We start from the raw sequence: 24,713 nt of genomic DNA on the forward strand, positions 1-24,713 counted from the left end.
AGGCTTCCGCATTAATCACCTTCCCAGTAATGAGTGCTTGGATGTTGCTCTCATCAAAACTCACTAGCTGAAATCACAAGTTCTGAATGAAAGAAATTTTCGAGAATTTGATATTGTTAACAGTTATATTTGATAGCAACTGTTACCATGTTGGCCTAAGTTAGGAGATTTGACGCATAGATCAATGCCTACAACAGCGACTGTAACCATTACAAACATGAATGTATAATAGTTTGAAAGATATCTGATGCACGTTTTTGTTAGAATTTCCTCCAAATGGCCCAAAATTTCCCTGCGTTTCTATCCACCTTCTAAACATTAAACATCTTTGAGGTCTTGGGTACATGATAGTTTCTTTCTTTTCCAGCATTATGTTGGAAATCATGTTTACTTATGTGAGAAACAAAAACTGGCTTTCAGCGGTTACTCAATTTGCATTTTCTTTTAATTTGGGCTCATGGTCGGAACACTTCGTCCGTCCCACCGCACTCACACAAGCAAGGGGTCCTAGTGTTCTATGTGCTTGTGAGTATAGTTGAACGGATAAATTGGTCCGACTATAGGACCCAACCCAAGAATCTCATTGGTACCATGGTGTATGTACAAAACCAACATGCAATGAAGAGTTCAATAACTTCTTGTGGTCAGAAGTTTAATAGCTTCTTGTCACATTTACAGTGTCAGAGTCATAGTCTTCTCTCCTCTTCACAACTCTTCCTTTTTCCCGCTTACGTTATCAGCTGTACCTTTCCTAAATGGATATCGATTTTTTCTCACAAGCCTGAAAACAAAAAATTGCATGTTCTCTCTATATAAGAGATGTAGCAACACTTAAACAAACTGGAAGAGCTTAGAGCAGAGAATCCCTAATACTTACAGTCGGGAATGTTTCTTCTCTTTGTTCCTCGTCATGGCATTTGCTCTGGCTTCAAAGCGCCCACCCTCTTGGTCATGAGGTGAATTTCTTGAAGTCTCCCCTGTGGCAATATAGGGTGAAAGCCGGCTTTCATGACAATCGGTACCACTGCTTTTGGCACTACAGAATGACAAAGTTGAAGAAGATGGTTGAATAACACATGGGCAATGATCCATGCTTCCTTCAAGGTTTTGAACTTTGTTAAAGAAAATAGACGAAACCTCTGACGCATCATGCTCCTGTCAGAAACCATTTTTTTTTGGAGGGTATATATTTAGCACATGTTCTAATCAAAGGAACCTTGGTGACTATTCTATGGTAATTGGACAATTTAAATAAAAGAAGAGAAGGGAAGCCAAAATTCACACCATCCTTGCTGTTGCATGGCCATTATCTGATTTGTCAAGGGATATATACTTCAACACTGAGGAGTATGATACATCTTTATCATCAAGCAGTGCTCTGGTTGGATCTTGATCACCTCCAAATAGTTCTTCGAAATTTTGGAATGTCATATCAACATCAGGCATATTAAAATCATCATGACAAACAAGTTCTTCACAAACCCCAATGTCTTGCATATTTTGAGCCCACAGCTGCAAAATAAAATCACGATCAGATGGTTATACTGACAGATATTTTCCATGATAAGGTAGCCACAGCATTGAGTAAGATCTAATATAAGTGATGCATTTGAAGATAGCATGTAATGTAAGCAGGACCATCAGCCTAGCATCAAGAAATTTATAATAGGAAATCCAAACATCAAGCCTGCCGTTTACTGTAATGGAATTTCGCTGGAGTCAGCATTGCTTAACCAGAATTTATTTCACGTAGATATTTTCCTGTCAGAGTTTCTATTCAATTAATGGTGAAGTGATGGCAAGTTGGCAACAAATGGTTAACACAATCCATACGGTTCATTGAGATACAGAGTATCAACTTTTACCTGCATAAGCTGAACATAATTAGAACTTCTCCTTTCTCTCATGGCACTTATAAACAGTAAGAGATCAGTGTTCAAACAAACAACAGGTGATTTATTACTACATATTAGTCCAAATAAATGATTTGCACTGGTATTGATCAAACCTGACAATTTTCAACCGGATTTCTGCACTGCCAAAACGATTCTGTATCCAACGGAAGTCCAGCAGTTGAAGATGGTGGCATGTGCTCCAGTTGAGAAAATGGAAATGGCAAATTATCAACTTTCAGATCCTGAAGTAGACTGTCCCTTTGCCCAAATCTAGTAATCTTGGAATGTTGTAAACTCTGATCAAGATTATCATCGAACCTCTCTGATGTGTGAAGTACTGAAGAAGATAAGTCACTTTGTTCTTTGCCACGTATCAGAAGTGAAGGGCTGCTCCCTTCAGTGAGCTGAAGCCTTTTTAAGTCAAGAATCTGGTGCAGAATAAAACAAGTGCTTTTATATGCTCTTGACCTTCATGAGACATATGCAAGATAGAAGATGCCAATTGAGAAGACATGGTGCAGACTTCAATGGGTATATTTACTCAAGCACTAGATACAGTTTAATGTTGGAAATTATAGTGAATGCCCCAAACTAGTCACAGGAGACTGCATCTCATTCATAATGGTGGATGTTCATTATCAAGAGAAACTCCATCTATGATACTCTAAAGTTTTTTAAAGCATGGATATCATGAACTAGATATCAAACTCTTGAAAACTAAAACCTTGTCCCATATCAAGGATTTACCTTCATTGCAGTTTCATGACGTATTTCAACAGTGCCAATTACATTGTTAGCCGAAATTAAAGATTAAAGAGAACATACATATAGTTCCTGTCAATCTACCTTGTATTGTTGACTGCTTGAACCCACTTCAGAATCTCCACCTGGAGCCAGGGTGGGAGAATTTGCTGCTGGAAAGCCTTCAACTTGAGCAAGACTGTTCACAACTACCTAAGTTTACTACACTTGAGTCACAGGAAGAGCCACAAGAAGTGGAGAGAGTTCCATCCAGATGCGCACTACTGTCTAGCTCGTTGAATTCAAAACCCCAAAATGCTGCGAAGTCCTTAGCAGATGGGCAACCTGTGTAACTGCTAATTGCCCTTTTCTGATGCTGGGAAGCAATATGCAGGGTAATGTCACAGACACGGCACATAAACATCTTGTGATCCAAACACTGAACATAAGCGGGGCGGTATTTGCATGAATCGCATAAGATAGTACGCAGATGTCGGTTAAAAAGAGTGTTTGCTGAGTGGACCTTTGCATCGCAGGAAAGGCAAAGATGTGCTGCATCAGCTTTACAGTACACAACTGGCCTTAGTACCAAGCAAAACTCACATAATTTCTTCATTTTCTTTACTTCACAAAAACTACGGCCTCTAAAACTTTGAAACCCCCATTCCGCTGAGCCCTCTCGCTGTCAGATATAATCAACAGTAAAGATACCATCTTTTTATTTTTATGAAGAAAGATACCATCTTTTTTCAGTTGGGAAGTAAAAGAAAAAATTATAGTCCTAGTTGATCTGCCACAGTTTCCACGATCTAAACAATATTCCAGCATAACAAGCAAAGTATTGAGTGGAGACATGAAAAGGCTAACTAATATTTACCATCATACACATAAATATACGAGATTTTCTATTGGGATCTTAATAGAATCATATTTCTCAGTTGTTGGATCAGATGCGGATGGTTGAGGTGTGGGAAAATTCCCATATCAAACTTGCCAATGCAAATTAGACATGTCAAGCTCTGAAATTTCAAGCTAAGAATGCAAGTTGAGTTGTGTCCGGTTACAAGTTTGAAGTATGTGAAACATTCGAGAGAAAAAAAAAAGGGAACTTTTAAGATGACAAGTAATCGAAAGAAGAAACAGAGGCGATCGCAACTGAAAAGAACCTGATGGATTTAACCAATTATAATTTCAGAGATAAAACTCAGAAACTTGACAAAGCAAATGGAAGGAAAAAAAATACCTCTCTCCATTGTCCCGGGAATTAAAAAGCTCAGAGGCAGACTGCGCTCTGACCTGTTTTGGTGTTTGGTCTTGTTCTTTCTTGCTTTTATCCCTTTTAACACTTTATGGGTTTGACGTGTACATTTATGAGATGAAACTTTCCAGCGTGGATTTGAATACGTGGCTCTCGTGGACAACGGGATCATCATCCACGTTATCCAATTGCCCTCTTGACTCTGAGACGAAGAGAAGAGACCGAGTGACTCTGAGTGCACGTGAAATGTATGATCCATGTGATCCAAAATCTCGCCTGCTTCCGCCAATGGCTGTTCGTTCTGTTATATAAAGTGGTTTTGTTCTTTTGTATCTACAGAAAGGTGCTAAGGACATATATTGTTCTGAAAATCTTGCTCTGAATTATGTGCCTTTGAATTTGCTCAACTAGACTGCTATAGGAATTTAGCACCGATATTGTCCCCATCTTAACCACCTAAGTCTAATTCTTAAGTTGAGTTAAACTCAATGGATCTCTAGATGTGAAATTTTAACTTAAAAGACATTGATGCAATTAAGAGTGGACCATCTATATTTGAATTGTAGAGGTATTCTTCAATGTATAACTTACACATTATGAGTTGTATCGAGCCACCTACACGAACACTAAGGGCATATATTGTTCGCAAAATCTTTCAAATTTGATTGCTGGCAGCTAGATTCTGGTTCTTTTCACTCAAATGTAGGATAACATATAAAGCAGTGCAGTATGGAAAGCTATCTGAAAACAAAATTTTATGCATAAGTAAATTCCAGTAAAGAAGCCAATGTGCTGCTTAATGAAAAACAAGTTTTAGGCACACTCAAATTCAATTAGGTCCACTGTTCACGTCCACAAAACAAGCAAGGAGTGTTTCCTTTCTCCAAGCTATGTACTTTTAAGCTTGCACTTGTTCCTAAATAATTTCAAAATAACACTATACAGTTAGAGAGCAGGTACTGCACAAACTACAAAATTATTCGAAAATATCAAACATCCAGGTGCTTCTTGTCCCCACAATAGAGTCGTCAAGTTGGTTGTTTTAGTGCCTTGGTTGAAGAAAAACCTGAATTCAAAGAAGAAGCAATAAGAATTTAAAAGGAATTGAGCAACAAAAACATAAAATATTGTATGCCAAAAACTCAGACTAAAAAGTATTCATAACATTGTGCAAAGATAACAAATAAACATCGACAACAAAAATTTATATTCAGCAGCAGTAACAAAGCAAGTAAAACGGAGGTGAATCTAGACAGGGTTTTCGTTCCCGAAAACAAAAAATTCAACTCTGCTAGAATCTGTCAACTTCTTCTCCATGCCACAAACAGCATTCAGCTTCTGCTTTCTAAATCCACGCCACTGAATATATCGAAAGAATAAGCATAAGCAGCAGGGATGGTTACATGATATGACAATTATTCCCCCTTTTGAATGAATTATTTGAGGGACTTCAGCTTTTAGTATGCCTATCCAACTACCCAACCGTGGTCTTAATAATATTATCAACAACAAAAATACAACCTTAACCACCTAGGTATAAGATTAATGGAGAGCAAATCTTCATAATTCCATTCTGGAGACGATGAGCATCTTCAAACTAGAAGGGTGGCTATCTAAATCGGAAAAGAGGCTTTCCTGGCACACAAAGATTTTAATGTGGGAACAAGTTATCATTCTGCCAGTTCTGAAGCTTGAAAAACAGGTTCTTGTTCTTAACCACCCAAACCATGTCCACCCTTCCAAATTTAAGCACAACCCAGCCTTCTATTTAACTAATCTCAACATAACTATCAGTCAATCACCAAAGGACGTGTTCAAACTTTCTTTTTTTGTAGGAATGATGTATTTATAATTTTATACATAAAACTTAAATATGAACCAAAATAGGATGAGTATATGGATATGCCCTAAAGCCATAATTTAACAAAGCAAACAAATGGGAGGTTGATTGTGAAATGACCATACCATGTCAGCTCGAGGTAACATGCACTTCAATGATGTCATTGTCCTCCATGCCAAGGGCATCAGGTGTAGCAGCTGGACCTATCTTGTCCCCATCAAAACAAAACACCAAACTCTTAAGGTCAAGCTTAGCTTTATCTGCATACATTTTGAAGAGCCGCTCAAACTTGTCGTCCTATTAAAGTAGAAGAAACATAATTAAAAATTACAATGTCTAATATCACATAGCCTGCATATACATCAAAGATTAGGCCAAAGAATACGGAACAAAGTAACATGTAAAAAAAGTGAGGCAGCAAGGAACTAGGAAGGGATATTTACAAAGAAATCTTCGACCTTATCTTTTTAATATTCAGAGTCAGAAAGAGGAAGGTAAAATGTACCATGTATTCAACTTGATTAATCACAATATGAAATATAAAGTGATCCACAAGATGAGAAGGAAAATATGCAGAAAATGTACCAAAACAGGCACAAGGAAGTTCTGTTTTGAGAAAACCTATGCTTTGTAACAGTTTTTCATGAATTTTAGGTTTAGATATGAACACTGGTAAATTGTGAAAAATAAAAAATTTAGCAGTCACGTGTTGAAAACGTGTCCATTGCTGAACCCCTTGATTAGATTTATATATGAACAGCCTCTCATAACTCCTACCTTTCATAAGGGGAACCAGCATACCATATTGCTGAACTCCCACTCCATTACCTATCAGTAATAACTAGTAAACTTGTTTGTTTTTGGAATAGAAAATTACTAGACAAACATATTATAAAGGTTAATACTTCTGCACAACATACCACGTAAATACGAAATTGCTTAGCTCCATCTTTGTCTTGAATAGATAAAACAATTTTGTTTCTTTCACAACGGGGCTTTGAGGGTTTTTCGGCAACAGCCTCCAATGAATCACTAAGTTCTCTTTTCACAGATTCCTCTACAGCTCGCATCACGTTTTCAGCTGATTGAGCAAGTGATGCCAGCTCTTGCTTCTTTAACCTACATGCATGGACCACAATTACTTACCCACTAGAATCTAAAGAACAACGGGAAAGATATACACTAGACACTAATGTGTCACAAATTTCTTCTTGGGGCAAGGATAATCTAAGTTTAAGAAGATAATAATAATCAAAATCCACACCCAAAAAAAAAAACCCCAAATTCAAATACCTCAACTCCCTTAAGGTTGAATCCTCACCCCGCAGCTTTGCGTCAAGGGAAACCTTGGGCGGAGGAGGTAACCAATCCTCCTCTTCCTTATCACCACAATCAATAACATTTACTGCCTTCACAGTGGCATCAACCTTTTCAACCTAATTCCAACATAATCCAAAACACCAATAGGAAAATAATCATAAAATATGGGGACTGCAATTTATAACAATTCCTCTTATCATATGGAATTTAAACAACAAACACAGTACATATGAATGTAAAATAATATGGATATAAATTTGTTACCGCAGAATCGGAAATTTTCCTCCTTTTTGGAGGAGAAGCTGAGGGAGCATCTAAATCATCGTCTGCCAGAAACATTTTTTTAAAAAAGGCAACGATATTGAAAACTTCAAATTCTGAACTCGCCAAAATTAAATCTGTATAAACCCCTAAAAGATTAAAATTTCAATGCCTTATTTGATGAAAAAGGTTCAAAATTTTCTGCTCCTCTCAAGTGAATCAACCAAATAGAGTCCAAAAGAGCTCACCATCAAGGTAAACGACATTGAGAGGCTGAACACGTCTGTAATCGAATAAGGGCTCAAGCTCTTCGGAAAATTCCTCCTGCAAATCAGAAATCACAGTCAGATATAACTGCACTAATGGTATGATAAAATTAAAAAAATTATAATAAAAAAACCCTGACGAGTAACGAGTAAGCCTCACCATCATCAACCCGTAAAAATTAAGATGATTTTGTTGATGTATCCCTACCACCTTTCCAACTTCGTTTGCTCTTTCTTTTGTATCTTGCGGCTCAGGCTGTTTTTGGTCCCAAGCTTTTGTTGGGCTCCAGTGACTTTGTTCTGCTTTTCATGCCTCCTCAAGTATATCTATTCGACCGAAAAATGACATCAGTCTCTGCGTCTTTTCAATTGAAGTTTTCTGTTTTAGTGTCCCGCCAATCAAACACAGATCGGTTTGGCCCTAACCCAACTCCAAAATTGGGCTTCATCTATGTGCTGAGGCTTTGTGCTTCACCTATTAACCCACATAGTGTGCACATTAAAAAAACCAAAAATTTGTGAAAAATTAATATATAATCAGAAAGAAAGAAAAAAGAGATGAGTTTATATATTAAAAAAATTGGTAAATATTAAAAAAAAAAATACATCTAATCATAGTTATTATATATCTAATCATTCTTTATATAAGGCTTTAATAGTACGTGCATTAACGCGGGTCAAGTGTATATATAAAATAAAACGCATTGGTGGTTAAAATTTTGAAAATCTGTTAAATTCACTTAACTAAAACATCTTTTCGCGCCTTAGGGCGGACAAAAAGGGCAAAGATGCTAGTTTTGATAATATAATAGCCAATTTAGCTCTAGGAAACGAGTTGTTCACTATGAATAGTTATTATATATCTAATCATTCTTTATATAATATATATATGCATATATTTATATTTATATTTATATAAGGCTTTAATAATACGTGCATAAACGCGGGTCAAGAGACTAGTGTATATAAAGTAAAACGCATTGGTAGTTAAATTTTTGAAAATCCGTTAAATGCACTTAATTAAAACATTTTTTCGCGCCTTAGGGTGGACAGAAAGGGCAAAGATGCTAGTTTTGATAATATAATAGTCAATTTAGCTCTAGGAAACGAGTTTTTCACTATGAATCATATTTAAACTAATTGCTCAATGCTTAGTAAAAGACCACACCTTCTTCAAGTTATTTTCGTTATTTATTCATTGAGTATTGAGTCATGGAATAACTGCCCTAATGAGCTTCAGCTGCACTGCAGCATGAAATGTAGAGATCATCCATTTTCAAAATAAAACCAGTCAATTCTAAGGGAGTGCGTAGCAAATTAAGTTCAATAAACCGCATTAAATCCCAAATAACTAACTATTTGACTCGCTATTTCTTAGAGCAAATATTATCCTTTTTAAGAGAAGGCATTTCTAGACATATGTCAAGAAAAAGGCATTCCATGTAAACAGCCTCTTTCTGAAAAAAAAATTCCCTACATTTCTCTCGCGACTCATTGAATTCTATATTTTGAGCTCATAAGCATAACAAATTACTTGATTGGTAGTGATTGTTAGAACTAAAATTAAGAAAATCAATGGAAAATTATTGTTAATCAGAATAAGGGCTTCTAAGATAGTATCAGTTGTGGAGAATAGCTTTTGCAGAAAAGCATATGCAACAGAAACTATCATGAACCTCAGAAGAAAATTGAATTTCTTCACTGCTTTTGTCTTTTTTCAATTCATAAGAATGCATGTCAAAGGACATTGAATTGAATTACCTAAAAAGCTCAATGGTCAAAACTGCTGAATGTGGAATTAAGGAAAATGTTCATAACTTTTTTGTAGTACATTCCTTTATAATTATGCAGAACATGAATCTGTCATTTCTTGAACCTGGAAACAGATATGAAAATAATTTTCTAGTTCACACACAGCAGCCTAGCTCACATCACATGTGAGTTATATTATGGCAAATTTCTAAGATTTACTAAGATTTGGCAGATTTCTAAGTCCTTTTTTTTTTCTTCTTCTTCTTCATATAAATAAGAGAACTCCTCAACAAAAACATTTCATCTTCGTTTATGCTTGAGCCTCGTTTCAGAAACTCACTCTCTCTCTCTCTCTCTCTCTCTCTCTCACACACACACACATATAAACCAATAAAGCCCCCTGTTTTCTCTGTTGCACTCAAATATCTTGTCCTGAGTCTTCTGGTGGCAATGGAACATATGAGTCGTACAGAGACTAATGGTCTCCCTAGCTTTGCACATGACCTCAAAATCCTTCTGGTAGATCATGACACATTGTCCCTCATGTGCATAGCATCAACGCTTGAACAATACTCATTCAAGGGTAATAATATACATGATCCTTAAAAGAAATGTGTTCATGTCATAATTTTGAGCATTTCTTGTTTCCTCTGAATAATTTGTTTTAAAATTTGTTCATTCCATAATCTGAATTTCATGCACAGATATATGGTGGTCTGTTTATCTTTCAAATAAGATTGGCATGCTTACATAAATATTCCTGTGTTTTATGTATACATATAGGTCACATTTGGTGTCTAAGATTGGATTTGATTAGATAACTCACTAGATTTGTTGATGGAAGAAATCAAGGCCAATCTTCAAATTTTGTTCAAGGTGAAGGTAGAAGATGGATTAGTTATGGCCCATGATCCCATCCAATCCCCACAAAATGATATGATATCAATATGTATCCCTTCTAATCCCTACAAAATGAAAAATCATTCAACTCTATCTTCATTTCTTACTTCAACATACCTTGAATCTTGTGAGTTATTCAATCCAATTTAATCCTAGACGTCAAACGTGGCTTTATGTCTATAACACAATATTAAGAGTTATTATATCAAAATGTGCTTCCTTGACAATTTTTATCTTATTTGCGTGGCTGTGTGCATAAACGCATACAAATACTTTTTTGTATCCGATATGTAAATAACTGATATTGGATCAAAAGTTTAAACATTTTGTTTTGTGAACATAAATCTTGAGGCAATCCATGAAAGAAAACTGATATAGAAATGGTTGGAAAGGACAATCAAAACATATTGGATAGAGAGGATATGTACTTTTTGATATAATTCACAGTTTGAAAGTGATTTGATCTTGATGCTTGTTCTTCGCAACTTGGTTAATCTTCATGTTGAATGGAATTCAACTTAGTCTTGTGTTTTTCTTCCAGTGACCACAACCGAGATGGCATCTGTTGCTTTGTCCATGATTATGGAACAAAAGGATGACTATAAGCTTGTAATGGCTAACATTAACATGCCAGATATGGACAGTCTTTCTTTTCTGCGTGTACTGCACAAGAAGGAGATCCCTGTCATATGTAAGCTTTGAATTTATCTTAAGTTTTCTATTTGGAATATTTGGCTTACAGAAATTTCTTCTTGTGTAGTAGCTGCTTGATAACTTGAATTTCCATGCAGTCATGTCCTCCGAAATGAATGTTAATGTAGCCAAGAAGGCCCTAGCTGAAGGAGCCTGTTTTTTCCTCGAGAAACCAATTTCTCTGGAGGATCTGAAAAGCATGTGGCAACATGTGTACCGGAAGATTAGAACCCCAAGGAAGTACAAACATAAACCAAATTGTGGAACGAAAATGAACAGTGGAAAGGACTGTCAAGGGATTAAGATAAATGAGGCTGGTGATGTGCTTAGGCCTCCCCTTGGAGGTGTTAAAAGGAATGAGGCTGGTGGTGAGTGTAGCCTTGCAACTGGACATGCTTTGGACATTGACAAACAAAACACTTGCACTTTGACATGCAAAGCCCAAGAAGCTTCTGGGATAAAGCGACCAATTGATGATAAAGAAGAGCAAGAAGAAGTGAATCGGATAGCAATGGCACCACCGGCGATAAAAAGCACCGTGCTGTTTGGACTCCAGAACTGCATCTCAAGTTTACAGCAGCTCTAAGTGCCTTAGGAGATCTAAGTAAGTCTTCTTTCTCAGCAAACAATCTAAATTTTTTATGTGCTTTGTGGTGCAGCAGTATGCTTCACCCTGAAAAAGTACCAAGTTGTTGTCACTTTTAATGTTTGCTTTTTGGATCCAGAATCTCGTCCAAAAGCAATTCTAAAATTGATGAATGTGCCAAATATAACAGTGCGCCAGGTTGCAAGCCATCTGCAGGTTTCTTATCTACTTATATCTCAAGAACCAAGTAGTCATTTCCCATCAATTAACTCTTGATTGATTCTTTATGCATTTGTTGAATCATAGTAAAGCAAAGATAACCGACTTCGTTGTGCTAGATGCTTCTTCTTTATCTGCCTTTTTCTCTCTTCCTAGTTTGTTTGAATCTTCAAATTCGTATGGCAAAAGCATGCATTATTGTTTTTGCCATATGATACTACGCATATTTTCATTCAATTCTAACTTTTTGTGTCATTGTCTTCTACAGCCCATTAAAATTCATACAGCATGATATCCATTCTATATGGTTTTCCTTTCTGCTTCATTTCTTTTTCCAAGTTGAGAACTTGCATGCATTATTACCAATATCCTTAATCTTGTTAACCGTTTTAAATAGGATTTATATTCTTTCCTTCCAGAAATATAAAAAACAGGTTCAGAGAATTCGTGGGACGGACACAACTAGCTTACCTTCTTCATTAAGTAGATTATCGAATTGCATCAACAGAAATGAATTCCCACCAGCAAAGCAAAGTTCTCTGGTATGCCAATATGATCAAAGGACATCAAGTTTTGGAGTCCAAGGTAATACAGCACAATTAGATGCTCCAAATTCTTTGATCACATCTCCTATCCCTCTAGCTGGTTTCAACAATCATGACTACAGAAGGCAGAATCTATATTCGGGACATACAATCTTGTCTCACTACACAAATCATCATACCAACAACCCTAGTGAGTTTTATTTAAGATCTCAAGGGCAGTTTCAAAATTTGAACCAAATAAGGGAAACAAGCAGTTTTGGATACGGTGCTGGCATGAATGAAATCATGAACCAACAACCTCTTGGAATAGAAGAGAACAGTTTTAGAACAAGTGAAAGCCACTTTCCAAGTATGAACTACATGACTCCAGAGGCTGCTGCTTCTCCCTACATATCAGGAAACACATTTCAGGTCCCAAATGAGCCTTCTGTCATGAATCAAGAGCAATACTATACTTCATCTTTGACCAGTCCCTTCGATTCCCAAAATCAGAACCAGTTTTCAACAGAAGGTGCAAGATTAACAACTGAATTACTTGAGTTTGTGCCAGAACAGATAGCTTCAGGCAATACAACCAATCCAAACAAATTTCCGGCAGACTTCAATGATGGCAGCCAGAAGCTGGATACTACAGCTGGAGAGGCTAGTTCACCAAACGAGAACCAACCCCTTTCAGAGTATGATGAGCTGTTGAAACTGCTTGAAGAAGACCCACAGGAGGCCAGCTGTGTTGGCAGTGTACCAAATGCAGGTGATGCTGATCGTTACTGTGAATGGCTAAGGGAAACTTTACTTGAAAATAGCACAGACCCTCTATAGTCATAAGCTCCAGATGCAGGTCATGTGGATGGTTGCTGTGAATGGTTAAGAAAAACTTCCTCTGAAAACAGCACCGATCCACAATAGCTTATGAGTTCGAATGCAGATGAAGTTTCATGTCAATAGGTCTCTCCAAATAAAATTTGGTAACAATGAACTCGAAGCATATGTTTCCTCTTAAGTTGTTGTAAGCTGATTACTCAGTTTACTAATTTATAGAAAAATAGATTTTGGCATAATTAACGTTGTTCCTGATTCAGACTTCAAAAATTAAGTGCATCCCCTTTTTCCATTCAAGCATGGCATAATTAACGTTGGTAGTTCACAGATACTGCAGGTTAGAGTAGAGTAGCTTGAACTGAAAATTTCCTTTTATATGAGATTTCGTGCTTTCCAAATTTTATGTTGGTTAAAGTTAGTTTGTATCAAATGAAAAATTTGCCGCGTACACACACCATATAAACCAATAAAGCCTCGTTGAAACGAGCATATGAAAATACTCCATTCTCAGTTAAACGAGCAGATTCAGCGTTTTATAGCTGTGGAGGTCAATGCATACCGTGTAGCATGCCATCTCCCCCAGATTCTGCGAATGCTGTGAGACGAGACTCCGTTGGTATAACCTGGAGTATTATCATAAATTGGGTAATTTGTACAAATTAAGTCATCAGCTTTGAATATAATTAAAAAGAAGAAAATTGCAGCAGATGCCTTGCTTAAAAAATAATCTTTTTCTATAGATGATTGGAAGAAATGAAAATCACTGAATATACACAAGTTCATTCATTTGTGTTGGTTATAGGACCGTTAAACCAGTGCCGAGCACGCAAGATCCAAGCTAAAACTGTAATAAGTAACAAACCCCCAACTGCAACAGGAGTATAGTTGAGTGTCTCAATAGTAACTGGATAGGCAACAGGCAACGAGAAGAGGACCGAGATGGTTGCTACCCAAAGCACTGAAATCCAACCAACAAGGAGCCCGTAGCGTCCTAAGTTGAAAGGTCCTGCGACAAAGGATTTGCGTGCCAAGGTCACCCTCAAGAAGATGGGTAGGGCATAAGCAATGTACAGTCCAATGGTTGCTATAGATACCATGGCATTAAATGCCACAAGGCTTCCAAGAGACTGCAAAGACGAAATAAACATATGCTTAGCAGTTGCAGAAAAACAGAGATACAAGTTTATTGCAACAAATGATGTGCTTACTGTCAGTGCCATGCAAAATGATACAAAGGCTGAAAGCCAAACTGCGTTTACTGGGACTTCATGCTTATTCACTTTATGCCAAAATGATGAAAATGGCATGGCTCCATCTCTAGAGAATGCATAAGCCATCCTGAGAAGAAACTTAAGCACTATGAGCAGCTGAGAGATTAAAGTCAAGCCTAGTGGTTCTTGTTGTATGAGACATAAAATAGGCTTGCTTACCTGGAGTTGCTAGTAACTGAACTCATACCACAGAAGAATATGGCAACACCAACCACTCCCAGGCATATAATTCCTCCAACTCCACTGCCATATCTACTCTTGAATGCTAGGTAAAATATTTCAGCAATGGCATAACCACCAGCATCATTAGTCTCATCCAAAAGGTATGGGATGTTAGTAGCAGCAAAGGTGATCCCGAGTATATAACCCCATCCAACGATAATAGATATCACGATGGAACTAATTATTCCTTTTGGTCCATTTGTATCCGCATTCTTGGTTTCTTCTGTCTAGAAACAGAAGTTGAAGGAGATTTCGTTACAATTATATGACCAAGCATTAAGCCATCAAACAAAGAGAAGAGCTAAAAACGTTATTGATTTCCAAACATCTTGTGTTTGATTTGATGATCGTATCATTACAGTATGGACAAAATAGTTATTATGCAAACATGACTTTACTTTAGTTGATAATGCTTAGAGTTTATATGAGATTGCTAATGCAAATATGACATTACGCAAGTTGAAATATCAAATACAACTCGCTCAGCAAAAACAAAAAGACAACTTCATACACACAAAGATTATGTAGCATTTGACAATCCCATAATTTTGCACTCCCACAAACAGGATGCATCTGATTGAGATCTTAGGATTCATCCTTACAGATTGCATCTTATGAAGTAAGTGAATTAAGTTGAAAGTAATGAAGGTATCAACTTACCATATGGGCAGATGCATCATAGCCAGTTATGGTATACTGACTCATTAAGAGTCCCAGAACAAAAATGTAAACTTTGTTGTTGACTCCCTCCCCATTATCAGTGTTGAAGTGAGTGAATACAAACTTGGCGCTTGCCCTCTCCGTTGCAACACAGGGAATGAGAATCATAAGGACAAAGACGCCTACGTATTCCAATAGCAATAAGAAATCCAAGATATAGGTATCCTCAAGCAATAAATTGAAAACTAGGAAAGTGAAAAGTGCTTGAAAATACGTTATACCTACAATATTCCATGCAGCAGCTAGCTGTCCAAAGAGAGATAAGTACGAGATGGGAAGACTGTTTATGAGAGCATGTAGAAACAAAATTCCCCATGGATACCAATGACTACATATTTATCTCCCGAAGCACCATCACCATTTCTTCCACCTGAGCTAAGGAGAATGATTACGTTAATCAGCTGTGCAAGTGAGAAATCCACACTCGTTGTGACTGCCCACTGCAATTGGAAGGTAGCAATGCAGTTAGAGCTTATAATGGAAATATCAGATCCATAACAACCCTCAGAATGGATATTGAACGATTTTAAACTTCACAACATAAGAGTTTTTACAATTACCTGACCAACTATGTTGAACCTGCAAAACATAAAACCATTTACTGTCATCAGAGAATAGGATAGCAGAGAGACCAACTTGGAAAGTCTTGAGATTAAAGTTGCACGTAATATACATTTCAGTTTTAGGCTCAGAATAAACAAGGTAACAATTTCACCATTCTAGCCCATGCGTGTTTGAGAACATCACAAGACAAAATGGCATATGCATCAATAGCAGTATAAAATTTGAAGGCTTCAATAATTCCAGCTTGAGATGGTATAGCGAACAAGAGTTGAGCATCTTAAACATATTTGTGAAGATAGTTCGACGTTATATAAAAAAAAATTCTAAAGCGGAAGCACCAGAGACTACTCGCATTCCACATAAATTCTATTAAAACTTATTCATCCCAGTTCAAAAGTAAATTGATCATTATTGCTGGCATGATGCGTAATTTAGTTCATCTACAGATAGAGCTATTCATGTTGAGCACGTCCTAGAGTTAATCCCCACCAAAATCGCGAGTAACCAAATCAACCTAATCTAAAGAACTACACATCATCAATCAAGAATCTGACCTTATACAGCTATTCCGACAAGAATCTGAGTTATACAGCTCCGGAACAGATAACTAGGACATAGTAGCATAGCAAAACGAAGAATGAAAGATATTCACACTCGTAAGATTACTTAAACATGGTACACATGCTGTGAAAGCTATAATGCACAGGAGCTATAAAGCTCAACTAGTCAACCAACATATTCATCTAGGCACTCCAGATCCCATAACCCCAACAGAACACCAAAATTTTAGTCCCTTTTTAGGCAATCAAATTCTAAACGAGTAACAGTGTTGGTAAAAGTGATCAGGAATGAGGAATAACTGAAAGGAGAGGAAAGTACCAGCCAGTGAGCCAAGAAGCAAAGGGTGCCCATCTTGGGCCAGCGAGCTTGGCACTCCAATAGTATAGACCCCCAGAAGTCGGGTAGGAAGAACAAATCTCAGCCATGGACAACCCAACAAAGATGGTGAAAGAACCAGCGATAAGCCATCCATAAACAACAGAAACTGGACCACCGTATTTGAGTCCAGTGTTGTAAAGAGTGGTCACACCGGTAAGCACCGATATGATTGAAAATGAAAAGGCAAAATTTGAAAGCAGCCTGCAATTCCAAACGAGCTAACCCATAAACCAAAAAACCTCAAAACTAGAAAAAGAAGAGATCTTTCAAAACAAAACGAAAGAAAAAATTGGAATTTGGAAAAATTACGAGAGGTCACGCTTGAGCTCTTGTTTGTAGCCAAGTTCATGGAGACGGGCATGGCCGGAGTCCTGTGAAGCGCTGCCGTTTGGGACCACATGAGATGGCAGTCCCATTCTGTCACGACCATCAGACAACATTTTTCTTTAATTCCAAGGGACAGAGAGAAATTGGATTTGCCTTAATTTTGCTAATATTGATTCAAGCAGAGTGTCAGTGGCTACGCATCTCGAGTATAAAATAGGCATATGAGAACAGAAAAGGAGAGCTTTTGATTGAGGGCATGAAAGTCAAACAGAGCAGCCAGTAGGCAATGCAGGTTGACGCGCCGAGAAGATTGCTAGGACGTGGCCTATGGACTTTGGATATTGGCTTGATGATTGACTTGGCTTTTCATTCTTTTGCCTTTCATTGGATTTTTGGCCCATGGAACGTAATGATTCTATTTCAGCGTTGTTTGCGAAGGTTTCACTTCAGAGATGAAGCAACACGTAATTATAAGTTATACAAATATTGCAACCTAACTTATAATGACATAACCATGTTTGCTTGCACAGCATAAATAGCAGTTACAGATTCCATATTAGCTTTTTCCACTGTGACTCATGGTGCATTATAAGATTCTCTGACGTCACTTAGGTATCAATTATCACATGGGATTTTGATTATGGATCGGCCACAGAAAGGAGAATCTGAATCATTGACCAAGTAGCCCACGTGCTGACCCTCCAATTAGAGTCCCTAAAGTAATAGGGATTAATTAAACAATACGCAAGTCAAAAAATCCACAAAATACCAGTCAATGGACAAACACAATACAATACCTGAAAATTATTAAGCAGGCATGGGAGTGGGATCCATCCAATCCAATGGTTCATGCAAAAATAAATTAAAAAAATGTAATAGCCCATTGGCCAACAAGCGCTCTTGGACCAACGTCTGTTCAATACCTAGGCTCAGGAATTGTTCAGGCCCACTTCATCTACATGGGCTTTAGGATTTCATGGCCCAACAATATACGATGCATGAAAACCACTTAAATTCCAAACATCAAATATTTCAAGGATTCGATTTGGTTTCTGGTAGAATTCTATAGTGAGGGCTTTAGATAAGGCTCTTAGATGAGGTCATATATCTTAACTGTTTAATTAAATTGACTAGTTGTTGGATCAAATTGTTTAGTTTGATCAAATAAATAAGAGATAGTGCCTGGGCCTTAAGACTTCAGCATTACATGTAACAAATATTTTTTTAGAGACTAAAAATAAATAAAATAAAAGAAGTTAAAACGTACCAGCCAGTGAGCCAGGCTGCCAAGGGGCCCCAGCGTTTACCAGAGAGTTTGGCGCTCCAGAAGTAAAGCCCACCAGAAGTTGGATAAGCGGAACAAATCTCGGCCATTGATAGGCCCACTAGGAGTGTGAAGAGGCCCACAATGGGCCACCCGTAGACCATAGTTACCGGCCCACCATAGGTGAGGCCCATACTATATGTTGTGCTGAGACCAGTCAGAACTGAAATGATGGAGAAAGTCATCGAGAAGTTTGCAATTGCCCTGCACACAACAACAAGACAAGAAGCACAGAATGAATCCAAGGCCTAGAATTTGGATTTTTGTTGACTTGTTTAAGATTCCATAATTAAACTAAAACACAGATTCCATAAATAGATTTCTTGCGTTGGCTTGCTCTGATTGATCCGCGTGTCGTTTCTTATTTTATTATCAGTTTGTTGGTAAATACTAAATCTGATTGGCTGCCCCAATTCTGCACTGTTTAGTTTTTAGATATCAATCAAAATCAAATGAGAAAGCTACTTTTCAGATATTTGTTCAAATATCTTATTCAAAGTCAGTCGTTTTTGAATCAACAATATTCAAAAACAGCGGCCAGGAAAATACGCAAAATAAAAGGATCGCATGAAACCCAAGCAAAGTTTAAATACAACTTTCCTGTCCAAGCAAACTAATAATAAAACAAAAGTATATCAATCAAAATAATGTCATTTAATTTCTTGGAAAACAATCATATCATATTAAATTATGCTCACGTTTGTTATTACTGTCTGGATTCAAAAAGAAGACTTATATGCATTCATCTAGAACTGAAAAATGTGATTGTGATGTGGGAAAAGTGCCAGAAAAGTCAAAAGTGCTTCCACAAATTAAACAGAAAGAAAAAAAAAAAAAGGTAAATATTCATGGATGGATGGATAGGGTAAAGGTTTCATACGAGAGGTTACGACTGAGTTCTTGCTTGTAACCCAGCTGCTTCAACCGAGTGTCATCAGCAGAAATGGCGTCGCCGCCTTGATCTCGAAGAGGGTGATAGGGGCCTTGTTCTTCTTCCATGTTATATGTCCTTGTTGGGGTTGCCTTCTGATCAGTTTCAGATTCAAAGACTTGGATTTTTTTTGGGGTGATGATGATGATGATGAATTTCATAACTAATTCACCTCTGAAAGTGAAGCTGTGTGTTATAAGAAATAGCTAGCTAACAGTCAAACAGCTGCATAAAGCTTAAACCCACACCAAAATTATTGGTGGGTGGGCGGTGGGCACATCAGAGACATATTGCTTTTCAGTACCTTTTACTGATCTGATTGAAGTCCGCACGCACCTACTTTTCTTAATTTTGGTATTTGTCTCTATAATTGTTAGTTGCCCTCTCTCTCTCCAATCACAACAATCACTCAATGCATTCACTTTGCGCTCAAATTTCAGAAAATGGATCCATCATTGATGATTGATTTTAATCTGAAAATTATCTCCTAGCATGAAATTTAATTCTGAAAATATAAAAATCATGGGTAGGCACATACCAAAAATTTCAATCACTTAAAAGTACTTGAATATATGTATCACATGAGTACAAAAATTTTACAATTCCAAACTTTGTAGCTGCAACATCGAGTGATTAACTATGGTAACACTGAAATTGAAACTGCATATATATTCGTCACACAATTATTTGAAGTTGCTTGTGCTTCAATTCTCAATTAATAATTGGCGAGAAGCAGCCAATCTCTTGTAAATCTCCAAAACCAATCTACCATCAACTTCCTCCCCACAAGAAGCCATTGAAATCTGGTCTTGAGCTTTCGCAACCTTCTTCCCCGAAACCCTTCCTACACTCGCAGCGTTGCCGGCAATCCGATACATCATGTCAACGTAAGCATCGTGGAACTTTGCCAAGAGCTTAATTGGGGAGAGAAACTTCATCAGTCTGAGCTTTGGTATGGCGCTTCTGAGCTTCCAAACCCGTCTGGTAGTTTTGGTGCCATTGGCTCCGCCAAGCCTTGTGACTCTCATCTTCTTCTTGGTGTCACCATTCAGCCTTTGGTACTTTCTCCTTCTCCAATACCTCTTCAAGTTGTCGTAGTGCGTGGTCGGAAGAATCTCCATTTCAATTGATTTCTACTAGTACTGTGTGTTTTTGAGTTTTGATTGAGAGAAGTGTGTGTAGAGAAGAAGTGAGAGAGAGGGTATATATAAGAGGAGGAGAAGAATTTGGAAGCGAAGTCAAAATGGTTGCCCAATGAATGAAGGCTTGGTCTTATGGTTTATTCCGGGAATGAGAATCAGAGGATATGTGAGAGAGATTAGTACTTGGTCAATATTGTCTGTCTGACTGCAAATATGAGGCTAGTTTCTTAATGATTGAATAATTAAGTTTGATCAAGTATTCTTAAACGAATTCCAATCCATGGTATAATATGCTGTCACAAAAACAAACAAAAAAACGTATAAAACATTAACAAATACGCAACACATTTCCATATACCAAGAACAAATACTAGTGTAGGTAGGGTATCTATACTTAATTTAGTTAACAAAATAAAAAACATTACACTTGGGTTTATATATTTGGTCTGGACCTGGAGAATAAAGACTATATCAAACAAAGTAGGCATATGGGAAAAAATTTTCATTTATTATTCTTCTCCAATATTCTTGAGGTATTTTATACAACCGTACAAAGAAATGTGTGAATTAATAAAATTTTCAGGAAATATTGTATTAAATTACAATAGAAAAAAGAAATATAAAACTTATAATAGGAAAAAATCTCAATTATTTGGGCGCCTAATATGAATAGATAAATGGAAATAAACAATCCTACATAGTAAGGATACCAAAAAGTCAACTAAGTAATCATGGACTCACAACAACTCCCCCTCATAGTTGGGCAAGAAGTTTGCAAGGTTCAACTTGATTCAAACGAGTCAAGATTAAATCACCTTATATATGATATTCGAAGCAGTCCAATTGTGAGAAGGTAATTCTTTTAAGGAGATTTACAACCAGAGTGAAACAGTCCCAGCTGTCTAAAAAGGAATCAAACTAACCAGCAAAGTCACGGTAAAACACAAGGCGTGAAACCCTTGGGAAAGAGAATAACATAGTAGAACACATCCATGTGAGCACGAGAGCCTATCATCAAAGAAGAAGAGGAAAAGGGAAATATGGCAAATAACATAAACACAAATCACCCTACTGAGAAAAGCAGGCAATTTACTATAAATACGAGAAACGAGCAGGGGGAAAGACACTAAAAAAACAACCAAAAAATAATCAAAAACAAAAACTCAAAATGATCACGATCTCAAAAAACCTTCAAAACACTGAAGCAACGGCAATAGATAAGGTGAGCACAAGAATAGGCAAACACACACAAAACCTCAACAAATTTCACGTGCAAGTCTCTAGCCCATGAAGTAAGGCAAAACGCAGAATCCTCGTGAAAGCAAGCAAGATCAAGCCGCGCGTTCAAATCAGGAATCCTGTGAGCTTCACGCAAGGTACATTGAAAGCTCTGCGAACATCAACCTTTGGTATCGATTTATAGTAAGCTTAGAATCGAGTTGTCAGTCAACGGTCGATGCGGCAACCTTCCACGAAATGTAGTTCAATAGATCGGCGGCGGGCTAGGATTATCTAGATGTATAGTGCAACAAAAATATAGTTTTGGGTAAAGAGACGCTTAAAAACACAAATTTTAATTCAACATCAACATTCGCAACCGAACAATCTTTATAAACTTGAGATAAATAGTTAAAGTCGTCGAGGCAAAAAGAACTTCTTGGGAGATATTCTCACCCAAATTCTCGCTTTGTTTGCGTAAGAGAATCGTCGAGCAAGAATTCCATAAGTCAGAATATTACTAGCAGGGTATACATCCAAAGAATGCACGGGACTTAAACATATCCCTTTCTCATCTTTGCCCTTCCATCACAGATGAGGGAGGAGAGCACTTAAATTTCAAGCCCAAAACGCAAGCACATTTGTTTTCACAATTCTGATACCAAAAACAAAGTAGAATAGCACGTGTGGCTTTGTTGAGCTATCTCAGATTTTCTCATCCATCAATATTACACCTTTTCTCCACTTCCTTTGCACTCACAAACCCTTCTTTTGACTCAACTAGTATCTCCAGCTTCATCTCCTCCACCAAGTACAAAGATTGGCATATAATGTAGGGTCACTTTTACCAAACTAAATGAGTCACAAACCCACCTACACATCTGTGGCGCAAAATAGCAATGTGGAGATCTAAATTACAAGAAAATTGAAGATTAATTCACGGAAATTAAAATAAATTATATCACTTTAGAAAATGATTGGCTTCGACAAGTAACTAAAATCCTAACATAATAAGGAACCAAAATCTCTAACTAAGTAAGGACTCGACAGATAATCTAGGTTTTGTTTCCAACCATCCAGGCTTTCCTATTTGCATTTGGGATCATCATAAAAGCATCTAAAAAGATTCTTCAATACAACACATATTCTGCAACTATACTGTAAATCTTAATCCCGATGATGTGAATATTGGCTTTGTAACGATTACTAAAGGGCAAAACCACTTGGCTTTGAAGCAATTCATGAGCCGATTAATCGTTACATTCTTGATTGACTATGACAAGATTACTAAAGTTGGCAAAACCACTAGGAAAATTACATGAGACAATTAATTGTACATTCTTATTGAGTGTTTTTGACAATTTGGATGGAATTGTGAAAAGAGTGAGCTAAGTATGGGCAAAATTGGAAATAAATTATTAGCCCAACACTTGACTGAAAATTAATTCAAGATGGACCTGTTATTTTGTCAGTCGGGCCAAAAGAACACCACATCACGGGCCTCAGGCGTATAGACCAAATTTTATTTTTTCGTCTGAGAAGGTCCCACTTCTTGGCCGACAGAATCGACCACCGATTCTGACCATCAGATGTTTACTCAACTGCGTCTGCATGCATTCGCTTTGTACATGTTTTTTGACTCACACGGGCAAACCGCATGGTTAAAGATTTTCTTCTAGATGGTTTATACATATAGGAGAGGAGGAGGCTTATTACATACATTGATATTGACTTTTTTTGGTCAATACCTTAATATTGACTTTAATCACAAAACTATCCCCAAAAACGTAATTAAATTATGAAAACATAAAAATTATAGTGGCATACGAAAAATTTCAATAACTGATTGACTCGAGTGCTCGAAATTTGTACAGTTCCAAACTTTTTAGTTACAACATGCCCCGTGAGCTACTACTTCAGAGAATGAAGAAACAGCGCTAGAGCCAATCTGATAAATCAATGGAAATAAAATTATAAAAGAATTTGATTACACAAATATTTGGAGAAGCTGATTTTGCTTCAATAATCAATCAATAATTGGCGAGAAGCAGCCAATCTCTTGTATATTTCCAAAACCAATCTACCATCAACTTCCTCCCACAAGAAGCAATTGAAATCTGGTCTTGAGCTTTCGCAACCTTCTTCCCCGAAATCCTTCCGACACTCGCAGCGTTGCCGGCCATCCTATACATCATGTCAACGTAAGCATCGTGGAACTTTGTCAAGAGCTTAAGTGGGGAGACAAACTTCATCAGCCTGAGCTTTGGCATGGCGCTTCTGAGCTTCCAAATCCTTCTGGTAGTTTTGACTCCGCCAAGCCTTGTGACCCTCATCTTCTTCTTGGAGTCACCATTGAGCCTCTGGTACCTTCTCCTTCTCCAGTACCTCTTCAAGTTGTCGTAGTATGCAACGGGAGCAATCTCCATCTTTGTTTTTTTATTAGGTCAAGAAATGGCTTCAAATTAAGAAAAGATGTTTTGAGTTTTGAGACAAGTGTGAGAAGAGAGGAGGTAAGGGGGGTTTATATAGGAGGAGAGGAAATGTGCTAGGTCAAAATGGGGGTGGCGTTGAATATGAGAGACGAGTGAGTTTTCAAGTGTACTTGGTCAATATTGTCTGTCTGACCAGGCAAAGAGGCTAATGTTGTAGCAAATTGAATAATAAATTTGATTAAGTACGCTTTTACTAAATCCAATTCATGGTATATTATTATATGCTATCGATGTATTCTCATGCTTAAATTGATTACTAAGTCCAAATCCATAATTTAGGGCCTAATGCTCCAACTCTGACTTGAATAGCACTCTTCCGTACATACCAACAACAAGGTGCTTAATTGCTGGGAAATTAGGTGATCATTAGTCCATCACCAAACCAACTTTTTGTGCTATCTATCCAAATCTAAATGTCATTCATAGTTCATACTATACAGAAGAAATTAATTCATAGTTCATATTATT

General features: G+C 37.2%; 5 protein-coding genes and 1 pseudogene across 6 annotated transcripts; 1 reads left to right on the forward strand and 5 right to left on the reverse strand.

Moving 5' to 3' along the window:
• Positions 1 to 423: 423 nt before the first annotated feature.
• On the reverse strand, positions 424 to 4,028 carry LOC103341534 (putative zinc finger protein At1g68190). Its single transcript, XM_008245078.3, is given in 8 exon segments — positions 424 to 735; positions 738 to 781; positions 878 to 1,155; positions 1,285 to 1,512; positions 2,009 to 2,323; positions 2,742 to 2,829; positions 2,831 to 3,318; positions 3,880 to 4,028. Coding segments are annotated over 7 exon segments (1,458 nt in total). The 5' UTR covers positions 3,253 to 3,318; positions 3,880 to 4,028; the 3' UTR covers positions 424 to 652.
• Positions 4,029 to 4,636: 608 nt separating this feature from the next.
• On the reverse strand, positions 4,637 to 8,005 carry LOC103341532 (Ubiquitin-like superfamily protein). 2 transcript variants are annotated; one of them, XM_008245075.2, is made up of 7 exons: positions 7,742 to 7,976; positions 7,564 to 7,639; positions 7,319 to 7,380; positions 7,028 to 7,170; positions 6,655 to 6,853; positions 5,860 to 6,031; positions 4,637 to 4,960 (listed from the first exon to the last, which is right to left on the reverse strand). In XM_008245075.2, the coding sequence occupies exons 1-6, from the start codon at positions 7,745 to 7,747 to the stop codon at positions 5,864 to 5,866; spliced, it is 654 nt and encodes a 217-aa protein (XP_008243297.1). In that variant the 5' UTR covers positions 7,748 to 7,976; the 3' UTR covers positions 4,637 to 4,960; positions 5,860 to 5,863. The 2 variants fall into 2 exon arrangements, with proteins under 2 accessions (XP_008243297.1, XP_008243298.1); XM_008245076.3 differs by lacking the exon at positions 4,637 to 4,960 and adding an exon at positions 6,512 to 6,562 and having other exon boundaries at positions 5,892 to 6,031; positions 7,742 to 8,005.
• Positions 8,006 to 10,788: 2,783 nt separating this feature from the next.
• On the forward strand, positions 10,789 to 13,282 carry LOC103341664 (uncharacterized). The gene is made up of 3 exons (XM_089044428.1): positions 10,789 to 10,924; positions 11,025 to 11,469; positions 12,129 to 13,282. Exons 1-3 carry the CDS (start codon positions 10,789 to 10,791, stop codon positions 13,093 to 13,095), a joined length of 1,548 nt encoding a protein of 515 aa, XP_088900554.1. The 3' UTR covers positions 13,096 to 13,282.
• A 525-nt stretch (positions 13,283 to 13,807) lies between these two features.
• On the reverse strand, positions 13,808 to 19,622 carry LOC103341663 (amino-acid permease BAT1). Its single transcript, XM_016796570.2, is given in 9 exon segments — positions 13,808 to 14,222; positions 14,304 to 14,433; positions 14,526 to 14,815; positions 15,249 to 15,430; positions 15,530 to 15,622; positions 15,625 to 15,748; positions 15,869 to 15,887; positions 18,406 to 18,666; positions 19,343 to 19,622. Coding segments are annotated over 9 exon segments (1,659 nt in total). The 5' UTR covers positions 19,555 to 19,622; the 3' UTR covers positions 13,808 to 13,874.
• Positions 19,623 to 19,937: 315 nt separating this feature from the next.
• LOC103341531 (uncharacterized) lies at positions 19,938 to 20,608 on the reverse strand. Its single transcript, XM_008245074.2, has one exon. The coding sequence runs from the start codon at positions 20,512 to 20,514 to the stop codon at positions 20,098 to 20,100; it is 417 nt and encodes a 138-aa protein (XP_008243296.2). The 5' UTR covers positions 20,515 to 20,608; the 3' UTR covers positions 19,938 to 20,097.
• A 3,094-nt stretch (positions 20,609 to 23,702) lies between these two features.
• Positions 23,703 to 24,260, reverse strand: LOC103341662 (uncharacterized; annotated as a pseudogene).
• Positions 24,261 to 24,713: the final 453 nt, after the last annotated feature.

The sequence above is a fragment of the Prunus mume genome, linkage group LG2 (genome assembly GCF_029339155.1).
Source record: "Prunus mume cultivar Tortuosa linkage group LG2, ASM2933915v1, whole genome shotgun sequence".
Lineage (NCBI taxonomy): Eukaryota > Viridiplantae > Streptophyta > Magnoliopsida > Rosales > Rosaceae > Prunus > Prunus mume.